Source organism: Anolis carolinensis, unplaced genomic scaffold (genome assembly GCF_035594765.1).
Source record: "Anolis carolinensis isolate JA03-04 unplaced genomic scaffold, rAnoCar3.1.pri scaffold_7, whole genome shotgun sequence".
In the NCBI taxonomy this organism is placed as follows: Eukaryota; Metazoa; Chordata; class Lepidosauria; order Squamata; family Dactyloidae; genus Anolis; species Anolis carolinensis.
The window spans coordinates 12,121,424-12,133,594 of record NW_026943818.1 but is presented as its reverse complement, the minus strand read 5'-3'; the positions used below and the strand labels follow the sequence as shown (position 1 = coordinate 12,133,594).

General features: G+C 44.5%; 1 protein-coding gene across 2 annotated transcripts in view; it reads right to left on the bottom strand.

Moving 5' to 3' along the window:
- Positions 1-12,171, bottom strand: part of col5a1 (collagen type V alpha 1 chain) — a 180,029-nt gene that overhangs the window by 139,954 nt on the left and 27,904 nt on the right. For both annotated transcript variants that reach the window (XM_062960419.1, XM_062960418.1), the window contains exons 2-4: positions 8,720-8,887; positions 4,360-4,573; positions 1,667-1,829 (exon numbers count right to left, since the gene is read on the bottom strand). In XM_062960419.1, the coding sequence (XP_062816489.1) occupies positions 1,667-1,829; positions 4,360-4,573; positions 8,720-8,887 (545 nt within the window). The remainder of the gene's footprint in view (positions 1-1,666; positions 1,830-4,359; positions 4,574-8,719; positions 8,888-12,171) is intronic.

Here is a 12,171-nt window from a genome sequence, read left to right as displayed (position 1 = left end):
AGGTCGGAGGAATCTTTCGAGACTCCCCAGCAGGCCATTAGTGGAAAGTTGGAGATTTCACGATACTCCATTACAGGGATGTTTCTTATCGGGACCAAGGTTAAGCCCCTCTCGAGTTGCTATCAGCCTTCCGTTGTTGACAGGGCCTTCGGCGGACGTGATAGGAACCCCCTTAAAAGCTAAAAACCCTTAATGCAGGAGAGATTCTATCTGCAAAGAGTCCCAAAAGTTAAGCTCCCGGTTGATTCAAGTCATCTCACGTCCGCTGCTAAAAACAGAAACAGACAGTGTCTCCATTGGAAGCTTTACAACTAAGGAAACGTGCTTCTCATTCCCACAAAATTTCAGCCAGGTCTCATCTATGTAAGAATTCAACGAGAAGGAAAAGATCTATATATATAAAAGAGTGATGGCATCAGGGCGACCCACAAAACAACAAAACTACAGGCCCCCCAACCTCAAAATTTGACAACACAACCCATCATTCACGGCTCTAGGTTGATACAACAAAAAGAAAAGAAAAATAAAGTCCTAATTACAGGGAGAGGAATAATAGTTTTTATCCAACTGTTGCCAGTTTGAAGGCTAAGCTCCACCCACTTGGTCCCCTAGCAACCTACTCAGCCCAGGGGACAGGCACAGTTAGGCCTCACTTAGGCCTCTTCCACAGATTATCAGATTTTAACTGGATTATATGGCAGTGTAGACTCAAGACCCTTCCATACAGCTATATAACCCATTTAGAATCTTATATTATCTGCTTTGAACTGGATTATCTTGAGTCCACACTGCCATATAATACACTTCAGTGTGCATATAACCATACAATAGACATTCAATACCACCACTACCTCAACAATTTCTCACCAACACCACCAGACAACGCCACAGCAACGCATGGCCGGGCACAGCTAGTATAATATAATTCTGCACTGGTTTTAGTATTGCTCTTCCTACTGTAAGAAAATCTCTGGAAATCGGAAAATTCGTAATTAGGACCTTTTTCGGTGAAAAATTCATTAATGGTTGTTTTGCACAGAAAAACAAAGTATCATAGTGGTCCAACACAATCACCATGGTTCACTATGGGATGATAATAAATAAATAAATAAATAAATAAATAAATAAATAAATAAATAAATAAATAAATAATAATAGAAGAAGAACATTTTATTGATTAGCCCTTAGGCCATATCAACCAGGCTCGAAAAGACCTGGTTACATTCTATACAAATATTAAATAAAACACTTGTAACCATACAATAAATAAATATAAAACTGAATAAATAAATATAATGAACTGAATAAATAAATATAATAAAACTGACTAAATAAATATAATAAAACTGTAATAAATAAATATAATAAAACTGTAATAATAATAATAATAATAATAATAATAATAATAATAATAAATTGATCATATCCTCAGCTGCTGTAAGAAAATTGCACAGACAGACTACAAACAGAGGCACAACTATGTGGCCCAAATGATTCATTGGAACTTATGCCTCAAGTACCAGAATAAGAAGGTTACCGAACTGGACAGTTGACTTATGGAACCTCTTCCTAGTGGTCACATGGACACTAGGACACACAGAGAAGGAGAAAGAAAAGGAGAAGAGAATCCCTATTTCAGGATTTCCAGCGACTCTTTTCCTCTTACCTCAAAGACTTCTTCATCCAAGATCCTTGTTCCAAAGACAATGATGCCATTGACATCGATGATGGGATGGTCACTCCGGTCCAAGAACTTGGTGATTTTCTTTTTACAATCCAAAATCAAGGTGACGTTCTTCTGGTGGACGCTGATGGCTATCCGGTGCCACCTGAGAAGTTAAGAAGATCTCATAAAGAGTCTAAGCATTCCTGAAGTCCATCTTTCCAAAGTATGGGAGAGAAGAACCAGTTCCTTCCATTTTTCTAGATGATTCTATGGTATGTTTCTGTTGGAATTGATCATAGAATCACCTTGAAGGACATCTCTTATATCTAGATGGGATATCTCTTTAGAAACCTTCTAGCTTCTTCTATGCTATGATTCTGTTGGAAGTTACCATAGGCTTGACTTGGAAGACTTAACAAATAGCTAGAGATGGTAGTTCTCCAGGAATTTTCTAGGTTCTCCAGGTCATGGTAAGTTCTAGAAGATGAACATTTCAATAGAGTTCATTATATTACCCACAGTCTTTTGCTTCTGTTCAGAAACGTCTCCCCTGCACATATGTGAGTTGTAAGATAACTACAAGTAATTGAAATTAATCTAATAATAATAATAATAATAATAATAATAATAATAATAATCACACAATCCTAGACACTTGGGAAGTGTTCGACTTGTGATGATTTTGTGAAACGAAATCCAGCATATCTATCTTGCTTGCTGTGTCATACAATAATAATAATAATAATAATAATAATAATAATAATAATAATAATCCTCAAAGCATAGCAGACAAAAAACCAGTACAAGAAAGCCACACTACAAACTAGAGCTGACAGCTGGCACAACAAAACATTGCATGGAAAGTTCCTTGACAAAATTGAAGGAAAAGCTGATAAGGAGAAGACCTGGCTCTGGCTCACGAATGGGACCCTGAAGAAGGAGACAGAAGGCCTGATCCTTGCAGCCCAGGAGCAAGAAATCAGGACAAAGGCCATTCAGGCCAAGATCGAAAAATCAGCTGATGACCCAAAATGCAGACTGCAAGGAAGCTGACGAAACCATTGATCATGTCCTCAGCTGCTGTAAGAAAATTGCACAGACAGACTACAAACAGAGGCACAACTATGTGGCCCAAATGATTCATTGGAACTTATGCCTCAAGTACCACCTCCCAGCAGCAAAGAACTGGTGGGATCACAAACCTGCAAAACTATTGGAAAATGAGCACGCAAAGATACTGTGGGACTTCTGAATCCAGACTGACAAAGTTCTGGAACACAACACACCAGACATCACAGTTGTGGAAAAGAAAAAGGTTTGGATCATTGATGTCGCCATCCCAGGTAACAGTCGCATAGATGAAAAACAACAGGAAAAACTCAGCCGCTATCAGGACCTCAAGATTGAACTGCAAAGACTCTGGCAGAAACCAGTACAGGTGGTCCCGGTGGTGATGGGCACATCAAAAGATCTCAGCCGGCATTTGGAAACAATAGACATTGACAAAATCACGATCTGCCAACTGCAAAAGGCCACCCTGCGGGATCTGAGCGCATCATCCGAAAATACATCACACAGTCCTAGACACTTGGGAAGTGTTCGACTTGTGGTTTTGTGAAGCGAAATCCAGCATGTCTATCTTGTTTGCTGTGTCATACAATGTCGTTGTGTCAATAATAATAATAATAATAATCACACAATCCTAGATATTTGGAAAGTGTTCGACTTGTGATGATTTTGTGAAAGGAAATCCAGCATGTCTATCTTGTTTGCTGTGTCATACAATGTCGTTGTGTCAATAATAATAATAATAATAATCACACAATCCTAGATATTTGGAAAGTGTTCGACTTGTGATGATTTTGTGAAAGGAAATCCAGCATGTCTATCTTGTTTGCTGTGTCATACAATAATAATAATAATAATAATAATAATAATAATAATAATAATAATAATAATAATGTATTTTCTGATGATGTGTGCAGATCCCAGTAGGGTGGCCTTTTGCAGTTGGCAGATGGTGATTTTGTCAATGTCTATTGTTTCCAAATGCCGGCTGAGATCTTTTGGCACAGCACCCAGTGTGCCCATCACCACCGGGACCACCTGTACTGGTTTCTGCCAGAGTCTTTGAAGTTCAATCTTGAGATCCTGATAGCGGCTGAGTTTTTCCTGTTGTTTTTCATCTATGCGACTGTCACCTGGGATGGCGACATCAATGATCCAAACCTTGTTCTTTTCCACAACTGTGGAAAAGAACTGGTGTGTTGTGTTCCAGAACTTTGTCAGTCTGGCTGCGGGAGTCCCACAGTATCTTTGCGTGCTCATTTTCCAATACTTTTGCAGGTTTGTGATCCCACCAGTTCTTTGCTGCTGGGAGGTGGTACTTGAGGCATAAGCTCCAATGAATCATTTGGGCCACATAGTTGTGCCTCTGTTTGTAGTCTGTCTGTGCAATTTTCTTACAGCAGCTGAGGATATGATCACTGGTTTCGTCGGTTTCCTTGCATCATCAGAAAATACATCACACAGTCCTAGACACTTGGGAAGTGTTCGACTTGTGGTTTTGCGAAACGAAATCCAGCATATCTATCTTGTTTGCTGTGCCATACAACGTCGTTGTGTTGATAATAATAATAATAAAAATAATAATAATAATAATAATAATAATAATAGGGGTGGAGGATACTCACTTGCCATCTGATAGGTTGATGCCCCGGAACAAAGGGTAATCTTCAGGACCGGGCTTCCCTGTGTGGTCCTCATACAAGAATACAGGAGACCTGCCCATCTCCATGCCAATCTGCTGGATGCCTTGCTCATTGTAAATGGAGAGCAGAAAAGACTGGCTTCCTTTCTTTGCTTTTACAGTGGTTAAGATTGAGAAATCTTCTGGAAATGGAGATGCTGTATCCGGAGAAGAGAGGAAAAGAAGAGAACTATGAATTCCCACCAAAGAGTTGACAATGTCATCACAGGCTAATACCGCTTCGAATATGGGCTCCTCTATTTCAATGCTTGTGGGCCTTTCTAAAGGTATAATTTGAACCACTGGTTATGGCCTATAGACCTTTAGGCCTATGCTGTCTGAAATACCATATTGTCCTACGTCTGCTGTCCTTTCTACAAATTTCCTAGATCATCTCTACTATGTATTCCTTCATCGATATGGGGGTGTTGCACCTCAGCTGTGGTACACCTTGCTCTTAACACACACTCCAACACAGCAGACTTGGTTTTTACAGTTTATTAATAAAAGATAGCAAAGTCTGAATAAAAAGCAGTAAATAAAGCAATAATCCAAATGCAAAGGCAATCTGTAGAATATAGTTCAAAGTAATATATCAAATCAGTCCTGAAAACAAAGCAGTATGAAGTCCAAAATACAATCCAAAACACAGGATCTAGGCATGAACAAAAGCAAGAATCCTTTTTCTTGAGCATAGACAAGGCAGGAACTTAGCTTTCAAAAGCAACGTTGCTTCATCTGAAATCTTTCTCTGTTTTTCTCTCATTTAACCATGCTTACAGGCTAAGAAAGCATTCCTTTGTCCTTGAGTTCCCACACGTTTACCAGCTATCCTAAGAGAACGTCTGGAACGATGAACTCTTAACCTTGTATCCCTATCTAAGGAAGACTCCTCTGACTCACTGCCAGAGCCACCTGGGACTTGTTGATGTTCTGAATCCTGTGAAAGGTCACCCTTATCACTGACTTCTGCTTCATTACTAGTCTGTTTATCACAAACTTCTGCTTCACTGCTAGCCTGCAGCCTCTCTAACAATTATTTATTTATTTATTTATTTACAGCATTTATATTCAGCCCTTCTCACCTCGAAGGGGACTCAGGGCAGATCACATTACACATATAGGCAAACATTCAATGCTTTTTAACATAGAACAAAGACAAGACAAACATAGGCTCCGAGCGGGCCTCGAACTCATGACCTCCTGGTTAGAGTGATTCATTGCAGCTGGTTGCAACTGGCTTGCTCTCCAGCCTGCGCCACAGCCCGGAGCCTTCAACATTTCCTTGGTCAGTCTGCATAAACCCAAATCCCCCTTCATCATCAGACTGCACCCCAACAGGGGGGTCATACTATATTGAAAAAGAACTAATGTATACACTGAATTCTGTGTAGGCATCTGTACCCTCCTGGGATTTATTTGTTGTGAAAATCTAATAATAAAAATGAAGAAAAAAAAGGGGACTGCAGTGCCTGCTTTTTAGGTGTCAAAACTATCTCTTTTGTTCTTTGCTGTCTCTTGTAGGACAGTTATATATCTTCAGAAGCAAAGCACTTTCTCCGTTAATGTTGTGCCATGTTGGCAGTGGCTGAACAAGTCCAAAACAAAGACCCCATAACTACCACTTTGGGATAACAAAAGGCTTCTAATTACCCCCAAATATAGCCCTCTCGACACCCTTTTATTGTCAAATCCCCAAAGACCCATTTCCATCTGCAATTACTTCTCTTATCTCGATCCCGCTCGGCCTCTTCCCCGGCTTGTTGGGAAAGCCAAAGCGACATCTAGTTATTTAGAGGCAGCATATTATTAAAAGAGAAGCAAGGGCTTAGCAGAGATCCAAGAGAGACGTTCAAGGTCTCAATTATGCCCGGCGGTTTTGTACACAAGGCTTCATTTGAGATGGAGGTCATCACCCGAACTTCTCCTCCTCGCCTGGGTTTGGCTCCAAAATATAGAACCAGAGGAAGAGGAGTCCAAGGGACAATCGAATCCTCTTCTCCATATGTCATTTTGGCTAATTTCTGCCCATAAAAACCGTTGGGTCCCAGTAGGGGGCGTGGCTTAGGGGGTGGGCGTGGCTCCTGCTCAAGAGGGCGGGGCTGAGCCTCGCCCCTAGTCCAAGATGCAGGTCTGCGAGGAGGAGGTGGTCAGGGCCACAAATGGGCAGCCAGGACTGGGATGGGCAGAGTTATGAGCTATGAGACAGGGCTGAGCATCTATACCTCTCCTGAGAGGCCTTTTAGGACTAAAGGGCGGGGCTAGAGGAGGGGGCGGGGCCTCTTCCCAAGTGCCTGACGGGGCTGGACCTCTATACCCCGCCCCCGTGTTCTAACAAACGCCTCAGGAGAGGTATAGAGGCTCAGCCCTGTCTCAAGCTCTTGGAAGGAGGCCCCGCCCCCTTCCCTAGCTCCGCCCTCTGTGTACCAACAAGAGCCTCAAGAGACGTATAGAGGCTCAGCCCTGTTTCAGGCTCTTGTAAGGAGGCCCTGCCCCCTTCCCTAGCTCTGCCCTTTAGTCCTAAAAGGCCTCTCAGGAAAAATATAGAGGCTCAGCCCTGTCTCACGCTCTTGGGAAGAGGCCCCGCCCCTGCCCCTAGCCCCGCCCTTTAGTCCTAAAAGTCATCTCAGGAGAGGTATAGAGGCTCAGCCCTGTCTCATGCTCTTGGGAAGAAGCCCCGCCCCTAGCCCTGCCCTTTAGTCCTAAAAGGCCTCTCAGGAGAGGTATAGAGGCTCAGCCCTGTCTCAGGCTCTTGGAAGTAAGCTCCGCCCCCACCCCAGCCCCGCCCTTTAGTCCTAAAAGGCCTCTCAGGAGCGGTATAGAGGCTCAGCCCTGTCTCAGGCTCTTAGAAGGAGGCCCCGCCCCCTTCCCTAGCCCCGCCCTTTACTCCTAAAAGTCATCTCAGGAGAGGTATAGAGGCTCAGCCCTGTCTCATGCTCTTGGGAAGAAGCCCCGCCCCTAGCCCTGCCCTTTAGTCCTAAAAGGCCTCTCAGGAGAGGTATAGAGGCTCAGCCCTGTCTCAGGCTCTTGGAAGTAAGCTCCGCCCCCACCCCAGCCCCGCCCTTTAGTCCTAAAAGGCCTCTCAGGAGCGGTATAGAGGCTCAGCCCTGTCTCAGGCTCTTAGAAGGAGGCCCCGCCCCCTTCCCTAGCCCCGCCCTTTACTCCTAAAAGGCCTCTCAGGAGAGGTATAGAGGCTCAGCCCTGTCTCAGGCTCTTGGAAGTAAGCTCCGCCCCCACCCCAGCCCCGCCCTTTAGTCCTAAAAGGCCTCTCAGGAGCGGTATAGAGGCTCAGCCCTGTCTCAGGCTCTTAGAAGGAGGCCCCGCCCCCTTCCCTAGCCCCGCCCTTTACTCCTAAAAGGCCTCTCAGGAGAGATATAGAGGCTCAGCCCTGTCTCAGGCTCTTGGAAGTAAGCTCCGCCCCCACCCCAGCCCCGCCCTTTAGTCCTAAAAGGCCTCTCAGGAGCGGTATAGAGGCTCAGCCCTGTCTCAGGCTCTTAGAAGGAGGCCCCGCCCCCTTCCCTAGCCCCGCCCTTTACTCCTAAAAGGCCTCTCAGGAGAAATATAGAGGCTCAGCCCTGTCTCAGGCTCTTGGAAGTAAGCTCCGCCCCCACCCCAGCCCCGCCCTTTAGTCCTAAAAGGCCTCTCAGGAGCGGTATAGAGGCTCAGCCCTGTCTCAGGCTCTTAGAAGGAGGCCCCGCCCCCTTCCCTAGCCCCGCCCTTTACTCCTAAAAGGCCTCTCAGGAGAGATATAGAGGCTCAGCCCTGTCTCAGGCTCTTGGAAGTAAGCTCCGCCCCCACCCCAGCCCCGCCCTTTAGTCCTAAAAGGCCTCTCAGGAGCGGTATAGAGGCTCAGCCCTGTCTCAGGCTCTTAGAAGGAGGCCCCGCCCCCTTCCCTAGCCCCACCCTTTAGTCCTAAAAGGCCTCTCAGGAGAAATATAGAGGCTCAGCCCTGTCTCAGGCTCTTGGAAATAGGCTACGCCCTCTTCCCTAGCTCCGCCCTCTGTGTACCAACAAGCACCTCAGGAGAGGTATAGATTCTCAGCCCTGTCTCTCACTCTTGGTTAGAGGCCCCTCCCCCGCCCCTAGCCCCACCCTTTAGTCCTAAAAGTCCTCTCAGGAGAAGTATAGAGGCTCAGCCCTGTCTCAGGCTCTTGGAAGGAGGCCCCGCCCCCCTTCCCTCTGTGTCCCAACAAGAGCCTGCACGTAGTAGTTTTGCCCTGTGATACGGAACCATACATTGAGTTCACATAGGACAATGGACTCCATATCCCATCCCCTGACTTGGAATATAAAGCAAAGCTTACCAGGGTAGAGCTGTTTGGTCGGGGCACTCAGCTGGGCGTCTTTTGTGACTCGGTACGCCACATCGGCTCCTTTGGAAGACCTCCGGCTTGTGCAAAAACCTGTTGTTTTGGAGATGCCGTCGGGCAAATTGTGGAAATCTAATACCTTCAAGAGATCAGCAGGTTCCGCTGGAAAGAAAAGAGGGAAAAGTAGTGAGATCAGGAGGCGAACAGGTTGCTTTTCTGGACACAACTCATGATCACTACAAATAAGGCCGGCCTCTGGTTCAGCTGGTTAGCAGCCAGCTGTAATAAATCACTATACATGAGATCGAAGCACAGGTCGGGTTAAAGCCCCAACCATTAATAGCCTAGCTTGCGGTTGACCTAAGCAGCCCGAAAGACAGCTGCTTTATGTGGGGAGGCTAATTTAACTAATTTACAACACCATAAAATCACACAGAAAGGAATGAGGAAATAATACCATCAAGGACTCGGTGTCACAAGTGGACAGTGAAGCTATATCTCCCCCTGTGGCGAAAATTGAGCACACTCTCATGAAGCTGGAAGCTGGAAAATGCTAAATTGCCAAGTGTGTGTTTATATGTGTAATGGCATTGAATGTTTGCCATGTACTTGGGTTGAATGTAAAGTAATGCCTCCGCCTTCGTGACTTGGGTTTGGATGGGAATATTTTAATAAATCAAACACAGAAAGCATCCTTAGAATGTGCTCTTTAACGACCATTATTCACTTTCCCACATAATCACCAGACAATTGGATACATTTCTGCCAAAGATGAACAAGTTTGCTGAAGCCGTCACGGAAGAAGTCGACACTCGGTTTCCGCAACCAGCTTCTCACAACACAACCGTCCAATGCTAAGGCTTCCCCGTCTGCACAGCGTTCCATACTTCGCACTTTAACAACACAACCGTTCAATGCTAAGGCTTCCTCGTCTGCGCAGGGTTCCATACTTCGTACTTTAACAACACAACCGTTCAATACTAAGGCTTCCCCGTCTGCGCAGGGTTCCATACTTCACACTTTAACAACACAACCGTTCAATGCTAAGGCTTCCTCGTCTGTGCAGGGTTCCATACTTCGTACTTTAACAACACAACCGTTCAATGCTAAGGCTTCCCCGTCTGTGCATGGTTCCATACTTCGCACTTTAACAACACAACCGTTCAATGCTAAGGCTTCCCCGTCTGTGCATGGTTCCATACTTCGCACTTTAACAACACAACCGTTCAATGCTAAGGCTTCTCCGTCTGCACAGGGTTCCATACTTCGCACTTTAACAACACAACCGTTCAATACTAAGGCTTCCCCGTCTGTGCAGGGTTCCATACTTCGCACTTTAACAACACAACCGTTCAATACTAAGGCTTCCCCGTCTGTGCAGGGTTCCATACTTCGCACTTTAACAACACAACCGTTCAATACTAAGGCTTCTCCGTCTGCACAGGGTTCCATACTTCGCACTTTAACAACACAACCGTTCAATGCTAAGGCTTCCCCGTCTGTGCAGGGTTCCATACTTCGCACTTTAACAACACAACCGTTCAATGCTAAGGCTTCTCCGTCTGCACAGGGTTCCATACTTCGCACTTTAACAACACAACCGTTCAATGCTAAGGCTTCTCCGTCTGCGCAGGGTTCCATACTTCGCACTTTAACAACACAACCGTTCAATGCTAAGGCTTCTCCGTCTGCGCAGGGTTCCATACTTCGCACTTTAACAACACAACCGTTCAATGCTAAGGCTTCTCCGTCTGCGCAGGGTTCCATACTTCGCACTTTAACAACACAACCGTTCAATACTAAGGCTTCCCCGTCTGTGCAGGGTTCCATACTTCGCACTTTAACAACACAACCGTTCAATGCTAAGGCTTCCCCGTCTGTGCAGGGTTCCATACTTCGTACTTTAACAACACAACCGTTCAATCCTAAGGCTTCCCGCCAAATGGAACTGTAGAGGAGAGTCTACTGAACAAGCCAGGACTGCCATCAGCTTCCCAGAAGTCTAATGTTCACATATAGATGGCTAACTATATGCCGCCTTCTCTCCCCGGCTTTGTGACCTACTTCTTCGAGAACTTGCATTTTGTAATTTCATGGCTGAAGGGGAAGCGACTGAGATATGATTGGGCTAATTGCTAGTTGCAATAGATTTGAAGTCGAGCCAAGGAAGAAGGGAGAGACGTGGTTTGAAGCCCACTCTGGGCTGATCAAACACCCTGGCTTCTCAACAGAAGATGCCAACTGAGTTTTCGCTTCCATGGAACGCCAACCTTGAAGATGAACCCTTCAAAACAGATCGTCTCCATGGATGACGTCGTACCAAGATCGCCTTTGTGAATAATTTCTCAAACCGAAAACAAGACCGGCAAACTAATGTGGTGCAATGGGTTGAAAATGGAGCGCGGACTTTGGAAGATCGGACTTTCATGTCCGATCTTCCATTAAAAAAAATATGGTCCTGCCTTGATCCTCTCAAACTTTTTCAGTCAATGGTCAATCCTCTTGAAACACATCTAGTCAAGAAAATCTTAAGAAAGAATATCCATAACTACTTTTTGTTTAAGCAACATAGTAAATCAGAACAGGAAATAAGGAGCAACCCTCTGAAAAAAGAATTCCTGACATGAATCAATCAGGGGCAGCTAACGACTCTGAACAAAGGATTCCCCCAGGCCAGGACATGAAGCTTGGAAGGTCATTTAATGCTAATCAAGGTGATTAATTGCAACATTTACACTGGCCTCTAACTGACAAGTTATTCCCTCCACCTTCTATAGATATATAAACCTTCCTTGCTTATTATTACTATTTGATTCTATTATTATTTTATTACTATATTACATACAGTAGAGTCTCACTTATCCAACATAAACAGGCCGGCAGAATGTTGGATAAGCGAATATGTTGGATAATAAGGAGGGATTAAGGAAAAGCCGATTAAACACCAAATTAGGTTATGATTTTACAAATTAAGCACCAAAACATCATGTTAGACAACAAATTTGACATAAAAAGTAGTTCAATAAGCAGTAATGCTATGTAGTAATTACTGTATTTACGAATTTAGCACCAAAATATCATGATGTATTGAAAACATTGACTACAAAAATGCGTTGGATAATCCATAACCTTGGATAAGCGAGTGTTGAATAAGTGAGACTCTACTATATTAACATTACATTTTGTTATTTGCTATACAAACTCACTCAATGGATACTGAATGGTAAGTAAAATAGGGTATAAATACAATAATAATAATAACAACAACAACAACATAACCTCACAACCTCAGAGGATGCCTGCCATAGATGTGGGCAAAACGTCAGGAGAGAATGCTTCTGGAACATGACCAGACAGCCCGGAAAACATACAACGCAGTGATCCCGGCTATGAAAGCTTTCGACAACACATCTATGATTCTATGATAGACACAGCTAAAAAACTAT